The 21,592-nt window shown below is 40.3% G+C and overlaps 1 protein-coding gene across 1 annotated transcript in view; it reads right to left on the bottom strand.

The window, feature by feature from the left end:
- vsnl1a (visinin-like 1a) overlaps positions 1–21,592 on the bottom strand; it is a 40,794-nt gene that overhangs the window by 2,316 nt on the left and 16,886 nt on the right. The window contains exon 3 of the mRNA XM_044049687.1: positions 2,040–2,255. Coding sequence (XP_043905622.1) covers positions 2,040–2,255 — 216 coding nt within the window. The remainder of the gene's footprint in view (positions 1–2,039; positions 2,256–21,592) is intronic.

The raw sequence follows: 21,592 nt of genomic DNA, 5'->3' as shown, positions 1-21,592 counted from the left end.
CCTTTTCTTTGTAATGTGAGGACTTGTGAGGAAAGAGGAATCAAGGAAGCACAGTCTTAAGCTGGGGACTCACAACACAGCTGTCATAGTCGTTACCGATTTTGAAAATACTTTCCGACTGGTTTTAGCAGATCAGACGACTAAAAGACTTAGGAATCACACATTTAAGTCGCCTGTCCTCTTCTGACGCTATGTCCCGTGCCCCTCCTACTCTGTTTCATTGGCTGTTGGCAACATGTGTTTGCAGTTGGGTCAGTAATCAGCGCACACTTCCTGATTGCGTCTAGAATTGGCTATTGGAGCTAATGATGGACTGCGACTGAGGTCGAGTCTTTTCCCGCTCACACACTAACAGGTTTCTGTGCCAACTAGGCATGCTGACTGTCCCCACCTAGTGCTGACTGCGCAACTGTGAATTGTGGGTAAAATCTGCAAAAAATCTTGTCCTGTGTCTCCTGCTTTAGTGAAAGTAGATGTTTCCTTTGTTTGACCAGGAATATGAAAAGACAGCACGGCTGGATCACTGGTCACAGGGCTGTAGTGGGACTCTACTGGGGGTGAGGGTCTGGGGAAAATCCATTAAGAATCCATGACAAGTCTCCAGATTCATGAATTAACATTATCCTGATAGACCGTATACAGACCTATATTTTTTAGGCTTTTATTTTGTAATCTGACAGCCATACATCCATTTATCCTCAACATGAGAGTTGTGGTGGGAGCTGACATAGGATGAAAAGTGGGGCCAATAGACAGAGACAAACAACCATCCACTCTCATTCACACAGTTAATTTAGAGTGTCCAATGAACCTAATTCCCAATCTGCATGTTTTTGGACTGTGGGAGGAAGCCGGTAAACAGAACATGCAAACGCCACACAGAAAAGCCAACCAGGATCCGATCTGGGGATCTTCTTGTAATGAGGCAACAAGACTAGCCCCTGCATCACTGTGTGACCTGTACATCAACTTTATATGACAAAATAATACAAAGGGAAATACATGAAGGTGTATTTTTATTTTTTATTCCCCTCGACAAACACACGTGTCTTCATTTCTTTCACTGATTCTTTCTTTCATTCGATTTATAGATGGTTGTTGCTCAAAGAAAGCAAATTGTTTCCTCCTTTATTTCTAAAATGTATCGTTAATATTTAACTGCAATTACAAATATTCTATCTGTAAAAGAAATATGGGGTGGAGTGGCTCAGTGGTTAAGACCCTACCTTGTGTACCAAAGACATCATGGTCGCAAGTTCGATTCCACCCCTGGCTAATTGTACTTGATTCCATTGTAAGTCGCTTTGGATAAAAGCGTCTGCTAAATGACATGTAAAATATGACGGAATAATGTCATTGAGAAACAGGTCTCTGTAACTATATCTCAACAAAAATAAAGTTGTAAATGTGTAAAATGTATAGCAGACAAATGAAATCACAAAGTGAGCGACAGGGAGCAGATTGAAATCATTTGTTTATGTACAATGACTATACTGTAGAGAGAATTGGTATCGTTGTTCAAGTTTATATATGCTATTCAATTCATAATAATAATGTACTGAGGTGGTGAAGTGCAGTACAAACTGTAAAAGAACACTTTTTCTTTCCTGCTCCTTTTTGAACATGTACTACACCATACATCATTTGTGTTACGTCGTTTGTTTCTTTTGTCTGACAGTTTAAAAAAAAAAAAAAGATTTATTCATTAATTCCTAACCTCCCTAAGTTTAATGAATGTTTGCACAACTTTGCAATAATTCTCCTCCGAACACAATCCCCTTGTTGCTCATTTAATATTCTTTGTGAACGTGAAGAATTAGTGTCTTCTGTCCGCTCTGCTGAATAACCTTGTTCTAATAACAAAATACAAAACACATTTAAAATAGTGAGCAGCAGACTCTAAAGTGAACAAGACCTTGTACTGTGTCATGTACTTTACTGTGGAAAACAGGGGAGCCTTAAAATGATACTGCACACTGTGCAATCCAATCTCGCCAACTCCCTCGGGATGATGTATGTAAAATCAATGCGGTGGTTACCTCGATGATCTCCAGCATCTCCACCCGTGTGATCTTGCCGTCTCCGTCCAGGTCGTACATGTTGAAGGCCCAGTTGAGTTTCTGCTCGAAGCTGCCTCGTGATGTGATGGACAGCGCGCAGATGAACTCTCTGAAGTCGATGGTGCCGTCGCCGTTCTTGTCGAAGGTCCTGAAGGCGTGTTGGGCGAACTTGGACGCGTCACCGTAAGGGAAGAACTGGAATGATAAAAAAAAAAAATAGGAGGCATATTTTCTGATCCCCTGTTTCAGTGTTGGAAACATAATGACAAGCAATGATGTGCAGTTGAAGAACAGACGGACGTTCACTACCTGCAGTAATCAACTTTAATTTGATTGAACAAGACCGGTCTCAAGACCACTTTTTGAAGGTCTCGACTTGTCTCGGTCTCGGACAAAGCGGACTCAGGATTTTATTTCAAGACGGTCAAGACCACAACTGTGGGGATATCAATAAATTGCCTGTGTGTTTTTGGATTAACTTGTTAATATCATTACTGTGATTTTGCGTATTCCTTCGGGTACAACCAATAACTTGACTCATTTATCATTTGAAATTTGTCACAATTGTTAAGATACATGGGCGTGCAATTCAGCTTTAATGGATCCTATTAGATGCAACTTTACTCATCTAATTTCACGATGACGAACAATAATTACGAAAAAAATTAAAACTAAAACACACAGTATGTGGAAAAACATGTTATCATTTGCTTTTAGATTGTTTCCCAAAAGTGTATTTGTGCATAATGTAGTCACTAATTTATAGTCATATCTGTAACACCTACTATCATTTTGAATTGGTGAATATATAATTTAAACAAAACAGACGCATGTAACCAAAAAGATAAAGGTAAAATTCTGCAATAGTTTTTTGGGGACCGCAAAAAAGTCTCCTGTGAGCCATCTGTGGGTCGCAACCCAGTATTTAGGAATCTTTGCTTTTAGACGGGTTATAGACTGGGCGTGAAATGATTATTCTGGATCATTAGTGCTATTCAGTGAACAACAATATCATGTAGCATTGATTCCTACTTGTGTGTTATCAATGCAGCGTTAAGAGGAGGAGCTCGTTCTCAGATTAATTAATCTACACTATGTTTAAAGGTTGTTTTTTTGTTTTGTTTTTTTTTAAATAATCTCATACGTCCATGAGAATCCTACCCACAGTTCCTTTAAACTGAGTTAAAGTCAAAATGTGTCAAATGATATTTTAGGTGCCATTTGGGAGCTGTATCAAAGCCAGTTGTACTATGGCAGATTTGTGGATGTCAACAAATATTATGAAATCTCACCAAAAGACCTGATATCATGTTATCATAGTATGATAATAACGTATGATTGTGTTGTCCCTTTAGACTTTCAGTATCAGTTGAGTCATACGTTATCAGTATGAGTCACTGACACAGAGCTGGCAGAGCCACTCGTCTATAGCTCAACATAAAACATGTTTGTGCCTTTTAAGGACGCTTGTAAAAATTGTATATATACACAATCATATTGATCTATTCCTGTCCAGTGTCTCCTAAAGCCACTCAACACAAGTTAATAAATGCATAGGCTTAAAGCTCCTCCGCATGCATCCCAGCACTACATGTACAGAAGGTCAGAGGTTAACGCAGTAACTCTGCAGATGGATGACCGCTGAGCCTCTGCTCGGCTCGTCATCTACTGGAGATGATGAACCCTGTGGGCGGCCGCCAGAAGCCCAGTGATTCATTAGATACGACCTCTCGTTTGACCTCTCTGGTAAAAACTCCTCGAAGCCAATGGGAAATCTAAGCTGAGCGAGCGAGGCTTCTCTCCGAGGACTGATGTAAACAGAAGAGAGCTGCTGATGCAGTAACAGCATCCATCAAGGAAATGGATATATTCCACTCTGTGATATTGTTGAAGTGGACATCTTGTAATGTTTTGAAGCTGATCTCACAAAAATAACTTGGACAAACTTGAACAAAAGGGAATCGATGAAGAGAATCGGACGCTCCTGAACTTCCATGTTGAAAGCATGAATATGCAAAGTCAATGCCAATGGCAACTCGTTTTTTTTCCATTTTAATATTTTATCAACCGGCAAATACCGAGAGATTCCGTCTGTGTCGACATGTGCACAACTGAACGAAAGAGAAGCAGTCAAGGATTCACAGGTTTGATGATGTCAGCGATGCCAGCTCCATGTGTTAAATGATAAATGATGACCCGTCTATATATAGTAAACCTCCTGGCTGCAAAAACCACCACAGACCACCATGAGTTCCATGCTGGCCAATGCTTGTTTGGCGCTGGTTTGGCTGGAGGACCAACATACCAGCAACAAAACACAACATATGCCGGTATAACCAGCCTGGATTATTATGCTAGTAATGCTAGTGACCAGCATGCTGTTTTCCAGCTGCAACTATTTGACTTTTTAATTAATCTTTTCACTATCTAATATTTCTTCAAACCTCAAAATGACGACATCCTCAAATCCTTGTCCAGAAATCCAGTGCAATAAAACCAGAATATATTCACAAAGAAGGTAAAAAGTCAAATATTCATGCCAGTTATCAAAATAGTTTACATTTAGTGATCAATTAATAACAGTCTTATCGAGCTTTAATGTAAAGATTAATACTGTGCTCAGGTCAATCAAATAAAGCTGCATTAACTTCTTTCTTTGGCCACTTGAGGGCAGTAAAACAAGCTGTTAAATCAACACTGACCTATTCTTATCAGTTCATAATGTTGATGTGGCTAACATGGCATAAATATTGTTGTTGTTTTCTACAAATTGAGCAGAAATAGAGCAACACAGGTGTTTGTCGTTGTGTTTCAGACCCCTTTAACAATCAAAGTGTCATATTCACAAACTGTTCTTTTGTTCTTCAGGATTTTCCTATCCTTTTATTCAAGATTTATGTTTATATGTTTTAAATAAGAGGCATAAAACGGAGTTTGAATTAATTTAACAAACATTGTATTAGGAATTACAGATACGGCTGTAAATTTCTTGCTTCAACAATGTGCTCTTGTCACATTTATATTGTGATTTGGGTCACGATAGTGACAAGGCCCTGAATCCTAATGAGGAAAGAATATCGTAGATGTGAGGGGGAAAAAAAGAGAACGAGTACGGAGGGACACAGAGAAACAAGGAGGTAGTTAAGAAGCAAAAAGATGAAGAGGGAAAGGATGAGGAGTTGACTGAGAGTGGCAGAGGAAGTGTTGGAGGCAGTGTGACAGTGATAGAGCTCAAATTCCCCAAACTCAGGTCCCGATCTGCCCTCCTGCCCTGGAGAGGCCAAACTAATTTGAGGAGAGAATCCTCCTCGGGACAGAAGGGAGGGGGCTTTAGTGTGATTGTTCCAGAAAGAACAGGATGTAGCCTGATGCTTTCTGTGCAAATGTGACCTGGCTTCCTCTCCTGAGCACTGCCTCCTGCCCCAGTATGTACGGCCATGCCTCGGCTCATCTGCCTGAGCCTGGAGGAACAGGAGGAGGCATGTGGACAGAGGGGAAAAGGAAAAAGGGAAGCGATGTGGGTGAGATGTCGAAGACGGGGAGATACAGTCATTGTGGCTTTTTAAAAGTCTGACAGGTGATGAAATATTTTGCCATGTAAAAACAGAAGAAATGAAGAAAGTTGTACACAAAGATGTGCACAACACATTTTTGAAGTTCTTTAAAACAGATCGCAGCTCGACAGCATAGTCACACACATGGAAACTAAAGATGGCTCACGACCTCTTTCTACATTATCATTGTATTATCATTACATCCTTTTTATGCGTCACATTAACGCAATTACTGTGAACTTTTGCACCTGGTGAATATTTCACTGCCCAGCTGTACTGCTATTTACTGCTCTTCTGTAGTGCTCTTTTTCATCTTTTTAAAAAAAAAACAAAAAAAAACATTTATATACTGTGTATATATACGTATACTGTTTCACTTAACTTTTTTTAAAATTGTGTATGCTTGTTATGCACCAATGACACCAGAACAAATTCCTTGTATGTGCAAATCATACTTGGCAATAAAGCTCTTCTGATTCTGATTCTGATACATAATCAATAGCAATATCACTTTTTTGAGTATAAACAGTGTAATGCTGTCTTTCTATGTCACTTTTGCCACACAAAAATAACTAAGCCATGGTGCATTTCTGCTGATGTATTTACACTCCAAACAGATCATTTCGGATTTTCATTGCAATGACCAATACAATGATTTTGAGCAGCATCAGACTTATAATAAGTATCGAATCGACTCCTCTCGACATAAAACAGGCTTCAACCATTTCAGTGGAATAACTGACTCTGACATAGACAGTTTTTTTTTAATCTGATCCAGCTCCAATCATCAGTGTGGTTAACATGACACCCAGCTGAATGCGGTAGTTGCTGCTTCTCCTTCTTTATTCTGACGTCTTGTCGCAGCATCTGCACCAAGCGAGGAATGGCTGAAAACTACCTTATGTGTCCAATATACCATACTGATATCACAACCATGAGAATCTACACATAAGTCTGATACAGACCTTTACCCATTTTAAACAATGTACTGTAGCTGTTCATAAGACATTTGTGCTGATGCATTTACCACCCAGCTATAACCCGTCATCTCAATAATACACTGTATGGACTTGCCCACACCAAGATTGGTGGAGGAGGGATAATGGTATAGGGCTGTTTTTCTCCTTATCTTCAGTGAAGGCAAAACCTAATTCTTAAAGCATCACTAAGACATTTTGGACAAAGTTCGAGGAAGGCCCTTTTCTATTCCAACATGACTGTGTCCCAGTGTACAAAGCAAGGTCTATAAAGACATGGTTTGGCCAGTTTGGTGTGGAAGAAGTTGACTGGTCCATAACAGAGCCCTGCGCTCAACCCCATCGAGCACCTTTGGGACGAACTGGAATAAATGTTCTACAGAATGATTGAACACACATTCACATAGAAAGTCTTACCATATTAAAGTTCTGTACATGTATTTGAATACGTCATTACAGTCCATGTGGGTGTAATGGTCGGGTGTCCAAATATTTGTGTCCATATGAAGTAGAATGCAGACATTTGCAGCCCTCACTCCCGTCCTTTAACTCGAGTTTAATTAAACCCATGATTACGCGCCAATTTCGGTATAAAAACGGGAATCAGTTGCCATTTAACGAGCGAAATGATCCAGTCAGGACATGAAGCTACTCTTCTTTTACAGCTCCAGATATGAGGCTGTTATAACGTTTCCATCAAGTCCACTCTCCCTCTCCTGATTGGGCTTCTATTTGCTGTTTGTGGCTGATTGGTGTCGGTCATCAAAGGACAGGCTCCGTGCCAGAGTGTTTCTAAGTCACTGAGGGAAAAGCCAGACGCACGAGCACAGCTGGCTGAATATGGCTTATGTCATTGTGTATGTGTGTTTTTGTATTTGTAACCGCTTCAGGACCCTTTTCTGGCATAAACACTGACCTTATCAGGACCAGTAGTCCTCATGGAGACCAAAACCCACAACTTTAAAGGGCTTTCAGGGTTAAGACCTGGTTTTAGGCATGTAGTTGTGATAGTTGTCAATGATGTGTCCTTAACAAATTTGTGTGTGTGTAAGTGTGTGAAGAGGCCTAACCCAGCATGCACACACAACCCAAACATGCTGCTATTAAATGGAACATTAAAGCTTTCATAATCAGCCTTCAAGATGGCACCTGGTACTGATCCACAAAATGGGGGAGGGGGCACCAGAGAGAGAGAGGGAGAGAGAGAAAGAGAGAGGAGGCAGGAAAAGAGGGAAGAAGCAGAGAGAGGAAGTGCGAGAAGACACACTTCACTAGTCACACTTGAACGGAGGCCATTTCACACTTAACAGAGGAGTGACCCGCTGCTAAATCAGTGAGCAGATGAAGATTTCGGCTAAGTGTTAACGAGTTTAGTGATTCAACAGGAATCCTCGGCTGATGAGCTCCATCAGTAACGAGTGATTAGCGTCTGAGGATAACTTGAGTGTTTGGGTCCAGAGTTGTGTTGGGTTGCGTGGCCCGTGCGGCCAGCTCTTCAGATGACACTTAAGCTGGTCAGACATCTTGCAGCTTAAAAGCTTCCAGTGATGAGCTCTCACAAGGATTTGAATCAAATAAAGATTTTTTTTTTTTTATTTCTTTGCTATATTATGCACATTCTGCTGCAGAGCGGGAGCTGCATGTAACTGGATTACCGTTATCAGAGGCGCAGAAAATAATTTGGAAAATGGCGAATTTAAGCCTCTGTGATTGAAAGTGAGTTGAAATAGTTCATAATAAATCATTTCACAAACTCATCATCATTTTGATGCATTCAGTATGGATAAAAAAACATCTTGATGCTTAAAACAATGCCAGTCATTAACAAGTAATTATATTTCACTTTCAGCTTATCTGTTGGTTCATTTATCACGTAATTATTCAATTATTACTTGGTTCCTTCAGCGTTAATTGGACGACTGAGCAGAGCCAAATTTCTAATGTAGAGATTTAATTATTTGATTACGAAGGCAAAACCCCTGAAGTCTGAAATTAAGATCCACACACAAACAAGCTCATTCCTCACTTACTAACAACAACTACTGTATATCCACGATAACTAGAAAGCCTAAAAAGCAATTTTCTGTTCCAAGTCTTTATTACAAAACAACAGCAGTAAGAAATCCCTCTGCTATAAGAGTCAGATGCATTGAATTTTTACATGATTGAAAGTCAATGACATGCTTAAATGTTATATTAATTGTGAATGCAGTGTCTTTTTCCTCAAACCTTGATTGGTCATATTGAGTAACATTTAATTGAAGTGATTAAATAAATGTTTTGGAGGTTTTGGAGATTTAACTCAAACCAATAGAGAGGGAAGCTGAAGAGCTGCAGACCTGCTGAAAGACACCACTCTAGTACAAACTCCAAATCGATCACCTCCATATGTTTCTCCTCACTGCAGAGTCCAGAGTCTCAGGCCAACACACATTAACACGGCGCAGTCTCTAGACACTTTTGGGAGCTGATTTGTGTGTTATAATTACCTACAGGTCTAAAGCCAGAGAAAATAGCTCATATAACGTTAGAAAATGTAATAAAATGGAAGAGATTTAGAATTTATAGCACGATATTGTTACTGTACACCTATTCAGCATTCCTGAAGCCCACAAGGTTGTACTGTATCTGCTCACTGTGAGGGTCCTACAGCTGTTGTTATCAATATGCAGCTGCTTCGCCTTTGGCTGTTCGTGTCCCCCTGCATATGAGCAAGCGTTCCGAGGTCAGTCTGAGTCTATAATTTGCCCTTCAGAGCACTTGAGGTCTGTCTTTTCCCTGTTGGCGACCCACTCAAAAGCGAGGCTTCTGACTGGTTTCTTATGGTTCCTGTCGCTCATCGGGTACCATCGCTGTGGCACCAGAGGGCTGCGTAAACAATGCCTTATGTTTCATGCATCTCTTTGCAAACAATGTCACATACAGTCAAGTCTGTTTGGAGAAACACACTCGCAGGACCTTGGCTTGACAGCACTGACTGTCTTCTGCATATTGCCCGTTTATGCTGCTCCATCAAAGCATCGCTTAGATGCTACTTCACCGAGCAGAACGCAGCGGCTTGAGAAGGAGGGACACATGCATAATCCAACAATGGGATATTCTCTGTTCTCTGTTCTCTGTGTGTGTACGTTTGCATGAGAAAGACAGCGCCTGCGTGTGTCTGTTACATAAACCCTCAGTGACGTGCCAGGCAGCTACAGAAACTCTGCCAGCGCGCTGCTGTAGATGCTACTGCTTCCAAGCCTTCAGGGTCTGTGCACAGACACACACACACACACACTATCTATCTATCTATCTATCTATCTATCTATCTAACTTGTTTTGCTGGACAACAGATGCACCAGTTGCTGTTATTGTTTTTTTTTTTGTGCGAACAAGGTTGATTAATGAATGTTTGGGGCATTATGAAGCTGCCTTTGCTGTTACCAAGGTAAACATAGGTGTCATCACCTCATCCGGGACTGAAGAGTAACTTAAAAAAGCTACTGTTTATTGTTTATTACAGCAAAGGTTGTTTCCCTTTGTCCAGACTCAGTTATCTAGTGATGTTGTCCTCCAGACAAAATCTGCGACGTGTCCAGGGAAACTACTCTGGGGTGACTTTGCCCTTCAGAACCCACAGACCCACATACATATACACCCCACTGCTGAACAAAAACAAAAAACAAAACAAAAAGCTGTCAACTGGCAGTGGAGAGTGTTTGTATGAAACTGCACTAATGTCAATGTGCTAGGGAAGATAATGTGGTTGGGAATGAAAGTACTATCTCATGGATATGTTTGACCGGACTCAAAGTGGCCAGAACGCTCTGCACACGCTCCACAGTTCCCACAACCAGGCTTTGACCTGCACAGGATAGAAAAGCTGGTACACAGAAGAAGAAGATAAAAGTGAAAAAGACGGACGCATTTTTGGACTCATTTTGAGAATGATGGACAGTCGAAAGATAGTGAATGACGCTCAACATGCTACCTACAAGCTAAAGGTGTTTTTATTCTGTGATGCTGACACTTCAATAAATGTACACTGGAACGAGGATGGTTGTCCAATTAAACGGTGGAAAAAGGCAACAATAGCAGCTTGACTTAACTGTGCAAGAAATTGTACTGACTGGCACCACAAGCTTGTGCAATTCCATGCCACCTTTTTAAAATTCTAATCACTTCACAAGCTTTTACTGTTATGCTGCGGCTAAGAGGCGAGGAAGGAGGAAAGTGCTAAGAAGGGAAAGGGGAGGGTGATGTGTTGTAGTAGGGCAGAACAGTGTGGGGAAAAATATCTAATTGTATTTTTTTTATAATGGCTTTTGTGATTGTGACACTTTTTTTGGAAGTCAGCTTCACATCGGTATTCTTCTCCTGTACAACTGTAACTAAATCTCTTAACCACCTTTTTCAAGCGTAAACCAGTGTATATGGGTATCTAGTTATTGATATTGAGTTAGTGATGCACGACGTCCCAGACTCCTCCCCCTTTTATAAACACCAGTTCTGTCGCTTCATTGCTTCTGTCTTTCCACGAAGCACCTCACACAGCTGTAACTCTGTGACAGATTTCCCAACCAGACCCCTGCACTGCTCTCCACTCTCCCTCACTCAGCTCTCAGCCCACTTCTTGGCATTTTTTCAAAATCAGTCATTAGTTGGAGTTAGCCTCAGAAGAGAGCATTTAGTTATCCTTTAACTGTGCGTGGACATGTACTGACACGGTCACTGCTTTCAATTGCTCTGACAGGTGGAATCAAGCCTTACTTTGACAGACCAGCGCGGTTGGTGCAGTGATTGGGTCACATGTGACGCCAGCACGACTGCCACATGCACAAATCTAGGCTACGAAAGTGAGGGGAAACCTATGGGTTCAGACGGACAGCGGGGAGACGTAGGAACACAATCTGAAAGGTCTGCTTGTGTGTGATCATGGGCAACAGAGAGAGGAGTCTGCCACTGTTATGTACGTGTGTGTGTGTATATCTGAATTGAATATGTGTCTGTCTGTCTGTCTGATAATAGCATAAATGTCGACAGGCTTCAAACTTGGCAGGTGACTTACTCAGGGCACTAGTGTGTGTGTGTGTGTGTGTAAATGTAAATAATGAATTAGAGATTAGCACTGAGTTTGCATGTTTTCCGTGTGTGTGGGGGGGTTGTTTCTCCAGGTTTTCCAATTTCTTCCCGCATATCCAAAAACATGCAGAGATTAATTGGACACTATAAATTGCCCATAGGTGTGAGTGAACGGTTGTTCTTCTGTATATGTTTGCCCTGCAATGGGTGTGGCGACCTGTCCAGGGTGTACCCCACCTATGTCAGCTGGGATTGGCGCCAATAAAGTGGTAGACAATGGATGGATATCAGTAGAAATGAAACAGATAAATTGCTTAAAGTGCCGCTTAAAGCCCCCGTCTCACACAATGCACACTTTTGTTGTGTAACAGTGACAGTAACTATTTAAACGCAACAAAAACACACAATGTTGAGCAGGTACTGCACGAGTGATTCCGATTACTAATACATATGAGAACAACAGCAACAACAACAAAGCCCCGACTGACCGCTGACCCAATGAAAGACATCATATTAGGACGAACGTCTTCCAACAGCTACTGAGCTGGAACCAGACGGCAATAATACAGGTGACCTTCGTTTATAGCCAAGGTCGCTGTGATAGTCTGTGTGTTGCAGACAGTTTTACAGACCAGACTCTCCTCAGCTCCACAATGGGCTTTAAAGAATGTCCCCTTGACACAATCATAAACCATAGTGTAACAAGTTTGGTTATGAGTTCGTCGCAGACTGGCAGCACTTAAAAATGACACTACATGCAAACCAAAAGGACATTTCCCCTCCTTTGACACTGTGGCCCGACGTCCCTCCACTGTCCATTATGAATGATTGTGCACCTTCCAGGAATCAGCCTGGCTTCCAGGACAGCTTGTGATTTAAGGAGAATTTTAGAGCAGACCTGTCCCTGACCCTGCTTTATCTGTGATTACAAAACACCCATCTGGCAGTACTAACTCTGCACAAGGAGTGTCGGTGACAGCACAATAGCAGATGGCACTACAGAGAGTGGAAGCCTCTGAGGAGAAGAGTCACTGGCATTAAAGGTAAAAATGAGCAGAAGAGGCAAGTGTTTTTATATCGTGACACTTCCAATCAATAACCAGCATCAGTGGCAATTTAGTCTGCTCGTAATATAGGTGAAAAGGGAAAAGAAAGGTGTTTATCACCACAAAATAGACGATGTCCGGAACTATCCACCATTGACATTTTTCTGCCTTATGAATTCAGACTCTAATCAGATGGAGAAAAGCAGTCGAGCAGAGCAGGATGCAGAGAGTGACTCACTACTGGTTGCCGGGTGTTGACAGGTAGACCTGAGGACTCCCCTCTGCTCCCTGTGACTCAGTCAAAAGCGAGGCAGGAAAACAGAGAAGGCAGGAGGTCTGGCTTGTTTTATCTTCACAAAGCAGTGGTGTGTCCAGAATGGCTGGTCTATGAAGTGCAAGGCGAGATAAATCCACAGGAGCTTGCGCAATATGATGCCACCTTTTCTAAAAATACAAGTGCATTATCAGACTGCGAGTGTCTCCCGCTACGCTGGAGCCCAGCGACGCCACTAGGGAGGGAAGAAGTGACAGGAGAAAGAGAGGAGTGAGAAGAAGAAGTAGTCAGAACATTTGGGGAAAATGCTATTTGTTTTAGACTGTCTCCGTTACCTTCCTCCCCCCTTTCTCATTAACTAATTAACTAACTAACTAACTAACTTGCATTTTGGAAGCAACTACATCCTGGTGAAACATGGGGCAGACTCTATGGAAGGTAACAAAAAAATCAACTAATAAATCATAAATCACAAATCTGTTCTGTCCATCAAGGTTGAGAATTTAAGGTTATGACGTGTTTACATGTTAAATTTGTACAGAACTTAGAGCCATTAAAAATGAAAAAACAACACTTAAATTAAAGCATTGATGATTTGCTGATTGCATTGTTTCAGATTGTAATTTCGATTTGAAAACTATTAAATGTGGAAGTGTGAATTTGTGCAAACAAAGGACACATTGAGGAATTTCCACATGACAAAAAACACGCCACTGGTTCATTATTTACATCAAACCTCCATTTATAAGCCTCATCAAATCCTTTCGACTATTTCACCTTAGGCATAAATTCAGCATTTATGGCTGTTCAATCATTCCTGAGTTTATTTATTTATTTATTTATTTTTAAAAACAACTTGTGCAAACATTTATGAGGTCTCACTCTCATTTTTATTTTGTATTTGACTAAGAGTGGAAACACCCACAAGACGTTAAAATGCCTCATATCTTTTCATTTCCCTCATTTTTTGAGAGCATTTCCAAAAGTCATGCATCTAATTCTAATGTGTGTTTATTCTTACCCTCAGGTGCATGCAAATAATGAGCGAGCTGTTCTCTCATGACACAAGGACCCACAGGAAACAGATGAGTCTGCGACTATGACCCATTTTAACACACACAGGTTTGCACAGCTATTCTTAGGACACCGCATTGACTTTCATTCATTGGTACAACCTAAACAAAGCCTTATCCCTAACATTTACCATAACAAGTTAACGTCTAACCCTAACCTTAACCTAACCACCAATTCAAATCTCAGTCCTAAACTTAACCAGTTTTTCAGAAAGGAGGTTCTGCCTCATTAGGTGCAGGTTTTGGGCTCCATAAGGATAAGGGATCCTGACAAGGTCAGTGTTTATGCCAGAAAAGGTTAAGTATGTGCTCTATAGTGTATTAACACATTGTATTAAGATGAATAGCACCACTGTTTTACTCCATCCGCCCCTTCCAGGTATCATCACCTTGACCACTCATCGGTGTGCACGCTTCGACTTTGCCTGAGGGGGAAACCAGGTCTCATTGGCACAAAAAAATAGTCACTCCTTTTCTCTTTCCCCATAGCTGCTCGGTCACTTTCACAGTTATTAAATTTATCAAGTAAAAAAGTAAAAATATGGACATTATCTGCTGAGCTGAATCTGACAGATCCTGATTTAACGTAGACATTACGAGAACATTACTTAAAAGAATGACTCCCAAACTAAACGTGACAACAGGTTTAATCGAGCTAATAATGTTTTTATCCTGTAATAATTTCCTCAGACAGTCGTGGAGTAGTACTCTTTAACCCACCGTTAAGTGTGATGGAAAAACCCCCGCAAGCAACAGATTAAGCCACAAAATAAAACCCTACAGAGGAAAAACACTTCATAAAGATGTTATCAGTAGAAGTAAACGATTCCATCCAGCAATATATCAGCTGATGTTAGCTTACCGCTGCAGATATCACTGTGTAGCATCCAATAATTAACAAAAACTGTTTGATTTAATCCTGTGAAGCACTTTGAGTCGGTGCTGTCTAAATATAGTCTGATGGATTGAAGTGTTGCCATCAGTATGTACACCAGTGATCTGAGCAGTTACAACAAACAGCCTTATTGACCCGAGAAAGACGTATGAGGTTGTGTCTCCACCGATCAGACAAGTTGCAGTTTGTCTCCATGTCTGTCCAGACTGTGAAGATACTGATGGAATTAAATCAGTGTATTTTTTTGAGATAACAATAACTTTCCACGAGACACAAATAAATGTGCATGAAATAGCTGCAACTAACAATTTCATAGTTGACTAATCTTTCGAACAAGCTTTTAGCATCTTAAATGTGAATATTTTCTGGTTTCTTTGCTCCAAAGAAATCATTAAACTGAATCATTTTTGTTGACAAAATATGACATTTGAGAACATTATCATTTTGTGGTTTGAGAAACACCGATCGACATATTATGGACCAAACTAGTACGCAATTAATTGAGAAAATAATCAACAGATTCATCGATTATACAAATGGAGTGAAATTCCTTGTACACTGTCACATGTGTGCTACCTTTTTACATTCACCACAGTTTCAAGATGGGCACCAAAGATAAGTGTCACAGTATCATCATAAAAGCAGATGAGTTATCGCAATGTCTCTACCTTTCTACCTTCTCGCATTTGTCAGTGTTTCTTAGTTTATTTGTGAGTTTCCGTTGCACCACTACTTTCATTGTTTTATGTGCAATAACTAGTATAATACATCTTGAGTTACGATCTAAAATGTGTTTTGACCTCAACCTTTGATCTTCTTGTCAGTTTATCTTTAAATGCCAGTGAATGTAAGTGCTAAATTTGGAGAAATTCAAATTTGGGACCTACAAAAAAAATGACACGAAGAACACATTTCTACTAAAATATTCCTTACTGCCAATTTAAGAAAAAGAATGTTGATGCAGAAAGTGTTAAAATGGTTCCCGTGCTGTGGTTTTGCTCAGATTAGCCTCCATAATTAAATGTGTTACATCAACTGTATTTGAAAACACCAGCACCGAGCATCTGCAGCCGCCACATTATCTGACGCTCGGTAGCCATGAAATGAAATGTGGTCACCGCATCGCCACGGCTACAAGTGGATTTACACAGCCGTACCAATGTGTTTCTCTGAATGTTGAAATAATACAGATGCAATTACAGAACCATCTGAACCGTGACATGAGCTGTAATATTGATGTGATTATGTAGCAGAATTCAATTCTTGCGGTTTTGTACCAGGTTTTTTTTTCTTTCTATAGCACTTATGTTTTTCCATCCTTCCTTTATGAGAATACTTTTGATAAAAGGCTCTGGGCTTTTATCAAAATAGTAATGGTAATGGTAATAGGAAAGAAACCTATTACCATGAGTGAGTGCAGCTTTTTGACAACCAAATTATTTTACTGTTCAAAATGTCGAGCCAAGCTTTCACCAAAAAAAAAAAGAAAAAAGTTTGACAGAAAAGAGTGAACAATGAAGAAAAGTTGACAGAATGAATGAGAAGGATTTCAAATGGCAGGAGGAGGGGGGGAGGGGGGAGAAATGGGAAAGCCACGCCATGTGCTGTACCATGAGATTTAAATCCATCGACTATCTTGGCATAAGTTGTTAATGTAGTTAAATAACCAAAGTAATATGTTCTGGATGACTAAAACAAAATGGAATCATATCACATGAGATACCATGGAAATATGAACTACTCCACACCACCGGTCAACTGATTAATCCCATTAATCTGCCCCAATATGACATTTTAGATCCTATCAGCATCTGCAAACCATGGCTTCAATAGTGGCAGATGGTTGTGCTGCCTTCTCCGGTCATGTGGAGACACCAATCACTCCTGAGGCTGCTGAGGCTCAACAGCCACAGTTGCTACTGTCTAGAAGCATGCCCGAGCACAAATTATGGGTAAGTTGCTACTGTATATTCTGTATATTTATATATATATATATATATATATATATATATATATATATATATATATATATATATATATATATATATATATATATATATATATATATATATGTATATCTACTGTTATAGAGACTCCATTAACCACAACAACACTATTGGATCTGCTCTTAATCTTGTAAAAGCAGCAAGATGCCAAAGATGCATTCAAGGAAACTCACACATTTCATCACTGCTACAAAAACACATGCAGTTCACTATACAAACACCTGCTGCTGCCGCCTTTATCAGTGCTATCACTTATAAAGTATTGTCATTGGCTATTTGCATCTATCTATAAATACAAGGGATGTCTATTAATTGCAAATTTGTCCAATGGGTTTCTTGACAGGCTTCAAACTTGGCAGGAAACCAGTATGTGCAGTGCTGACTTTGACATTGTTTAGATTTAAAATACAGGCGATATTGGTAAAAAGAAAATACATACACAAATTAAACTGCTCTAATTACTTTAAATTGCTATTTCTATTTGACAACTACTCTCCAGCAAATAATGCATTACTAATCGGTCACAGTGTTTTCATATTCATACACAAGTTCCCTCCTCACTTGTGTCCCTCCACATGAAGGCCAAAGGTCACACTTGTGGGGATTGAGTCTTTCACACTTGCTGAGACTGTGGTTTGAACCCTTGTAAATTCTTGTTGTGGAAGGTTATTGTCACTAACAACCTACTGCACCGCAGAGAGTAAATGCTTTGTGCTCTGCTGCCTTCACCATTCAACCACATTAAGTGATGTTTTCCTATGAGGCGAATGGTTAAACACCACTGAACCCGAGTATGATTTCCCCTCAGAATAAACACTATTATCCAACGATGCGCATCCAAACTTTCACTCTGTAGTTTTCTCTTTCAGTCACTTTCACCTTGGCAGCAGCGGTGGCACACAAAGCTGAATAATTCAATTAGAAATTTAAGGTCAGGAGTGAGACACTGCAGAGAAACCAAACAGCAGTTTTTATAAATCTATTAGTGTGTCCACTTGTCTTTATGAGTCCATTTTTTTGCATACAGCTCATTTCTAATGCGACTCATCTGCAGATAGGGACGCTGACGCTCTTAGGAATTAAAACCAATTTTCTGTTCTGAAAGAAAAGAAAAAAATAAACACTGTTTGTCTCCCTGAAAATTACAGTGTACTAATTCACTGTCAGAGTCCCACCCCACTGCGCCCTCTAAACAGTGGAAACTATCATAATGAGGGAGTCATTTTGTTTATCATTACCATTAATGTGGCTCAAATTATATGAGCTCATATCTGATTGACTTCTAACCGTCACAGAGAGTCAAGGTTGTTGGTGTAATGAAAGCAGTCCAGCTCGTAAATGATGTTTCTATCCCATGTAAACTGAATTAGTGGCCTTTAAGGAGCCGTCACGTGCTGCACTCAGCTATAAATGTCTGTGTGTGTGTACGCCTGAGACAATGATGGAGAGTGGCACGAGAGCTTCTGAGATGACAATGGCTATTTATAGTTTATGGAAGGCACCAGCCCTCTTGGTCCAAGGGGAGAGGAGGTGAGACAGAAGAGGAAGTGGGGAAAGGAAGGACTGAAAGAGTAAAGGATATTTTTGGTATTATTGATCAATTAGTCCTTGATAACATTCCAGCATAATGGCAATAATGGGTTTAACAGCCTTTAATAATTCTGTCCTGTGATCGGAGACTCTCAGAGAAAGAGAGGGTGCTTTGACTGGCTGTTACACTACATCTGCTCTGAATACAGGGCTCTTTGGTGAACTGATTGCTACTCGAGCACCGACAACAACATCACACACTTCAAAGAAACCTAAAAAAGCTGATTTTCTAGATAATAAATGCAATAAAATATGTGTTTATAGAGTTTCTTAGATGGACAGATTACCTTGAATCAGGTTTTCTCCATCTAGAAGTTCCCTCGCTCCAACACACCTGATTCAAATAAATGGGTCGTTCACTATTGAATCAGGTGTGTTGGAGCAGGGAGATATCTAAAACATGGAGGGCAGTGGGTCCACAGGACCAGGACTGAGAAACACTGCCTTAAATCTTCACACAATGTCAATAATTAAAAAACAGATGTACCTCTCCTTTGTACTGCAGCTTTAAGAGAGAATATTAAGAGGGACAACCAATACTGTGCAACATTATTAAAGCATTAGAGTGAACATTTTATATTGCACCTCTATCTTTCACAGCATCTTGTCTTCACAAGTGATCACACACCCACACCTACAGGTGGTCTGTGATGGTGTTAACAGAAAGGCATTAATAGACACAATAATCAGTGAACTCTGATGATGGAGGTAGTTTTATAGTCAATACAGCCTACGGCAACACCATCAGCAGAGAGGAGCACCTCTCTGTGGAGTTCTGGCTCCTGACTGGTTTTAAGATACTGGAAATGAGACACTGAGCAAACACTCTAGATCAGAGAGAGGTTTGAATATCGAGCAATATAAAACAGATTTTAACAAACAAATTGAAGCCAAATTGTCACATTAATTATGAGTAAAATTCTGTAATTCTGTATTTATGGAAATATTGAATGTGTTTGAAGTTACAGACTGTTATTCAGTCAATACACTATTGTTGATTTTAACCTGTCACACATACAGTACTGAATCTCTCAGCAGAGCTACAAGACAGTCAAAAAATCTGGTTGTGACTATATTGACAGGTATTACGACATGAATTATAATCAGTATAATTGATCGTTTTTGCATCTCAATGGTCATTTTAAAGCAAAGAAAAAAAACTAAAGCAATTTCAGGCCAGTGAATTCCTGCAGCACTTAACAATTTCATGATAACATTTTATCCGAGTACAGAATGGTGGTAGATAATTTCCCTCAAAATGACTAAGAGAAAACTTTATCAGAACCTTTTTAAAAAGTCAAAATTGCCACATATGTCAGATGTTTTGATTTATCAAATATCTACAGTATATCTTGTTGTTGTTATGATCTTTTGTTCAGACTGAGGCCGTCATTACATTGTTTTTAATGATGACAAAACAATGTTCTAATTAATTCATTCTAGATGGAGACAGATGAGAGAGAGACGATTTTGCACGTCAATCTAACGCTGCATCCCTGTCCCATCCATCTGTCTTTTGTCTCCTGTGATCAGGCAACATATGTTTCCTCACAGAAAACAGGCTGCTGGCCAGATGATGTCAGTGACTGTCTGTCGCTCTATTTACCTTCCTATGCCCAGCGATGTGTCTGCCTGTCTCTCTGTCCGGAGAAGCAAAGGGAAGCTGCTGAATGCCAGTGACGCAGTCCAGTCAACAGAAAAAGCCTTGAGGCTTTGCAAGCGAGAATAGAGCGGAATCCATCCATACGTCTATATTCTGGTCAGCGTCTGTGTCTGTGTTAATATGTGTGTGTGTGACAACAATGCTTCTAATCTACAGCACAGCCTTCCTCTCCCTCTTCAGAATCAAATGTAATTCAAAGCTACACACCAAGAGTTTTGTGTTGACAGTTTTCATTTCAAGATGTCAAATTGTTTTCCTGACCTCACGTATTATGATGCTAAACCATGACCTGTGACCTGCAGCAGCCAGCCACACATATTATCACCACAGTCCTGTGAGCAGAGACTGAGTTGCTGTGTGTGCCGTAATGAAGCTCAATGTGCAGCGATGTTTCTGTCAACAAGCATGCAAACAAACACACAACGAGGGATCAGCTTCTTGGTGCATGATCCTGAGCCAATGTTGTCACAGTCACTTGGAAAAAATAAAAATTTACGGACTGAAGTTTGGAGAGACAGAAGAAAGACTTGTCATCTGTCCGTACAGCAGCAGGTACAGCTCGTAGAGGAAGAAGGAGAGAGAGGGTGGGAGTGTCACCAGCTCTCTGGGAGCTAATCCAGTGCTGTGTCGTTAAACTTCTTCTCTACATATTTGGTGAGCAGGGTGTGTTTAGGTTTATATTCTGTACAAACACTTGTGTCTTTGTAAACTCAGAAAGATGATATCAAAGTAATATGACGTAAATGCCTGATTTACTACTTGAGATTGGTATTAGGACGAGCTAAAACATTCCCACCACAATTATTGTGACCCATGATATTATTGCAGTGCAATATGGGGATTAGGTAAATTGGTCACTCGTGAGAGTTTGTCTCTGTACTCCACCTATCGCCCTATGTCAGCTGAGATTGGAACAGCACCCCCGCGGCCCTCATGTGGAGGATGAAGTGGTAGAAAATGGATGGATGGATAATAATTCATGATGAAAGATGCAGCTCCCCATTGTGGCACGTAAAAAAGAAATCACAAGGACTTTATGTTGGTGAGTTCGACAGGATTTTAAGTAACTCACGTGAAATATTAATGTGAATGTCATATACATTCCAGGACATCCCTACACACGTGTGCACGTGTGTGTTCATCTTCAGCTATCTGTGAGTGCATGCATGCATCAAGCTTGAGAAAAACATCAAGTGACAAAATCTATTACCCTAACATTTCAGGGAGTGTCATTATCCTGTTACAAATGGCTCCCAGAGCGGCTGACGTGTCAGGGATGAGAAATCTCACACTCTGTGCCGTGCAAGAGCTCGACTGTGAATTGTCACGGAAGACACTCTTCCATTTTTATAAGACTGTCTGGCAACGGCGAAGCGGCTAAAAGTGAAAA

The sequence above is a fragment of the Solea senegalensis genome, linkage group LG17, assembly GCF_019176455.1.
Source record: "Solea senegalensis isolate Sse05_10M linkage group LG17, IFAPA_SoseM_1, whole genome shotgun sequence".
NCBI classification, from domain to species: Eukaryota; Metazoa; Chordata; class Actinopteri; order Pleuronectiformes; family Soleidae; genus Solea; species Solea senegalensis.
The sequence above is the reverse complement of the archived record's forward strand: the minus strand, read 5'-3'. Positions and strand labels throughout refer to the sequence as shown.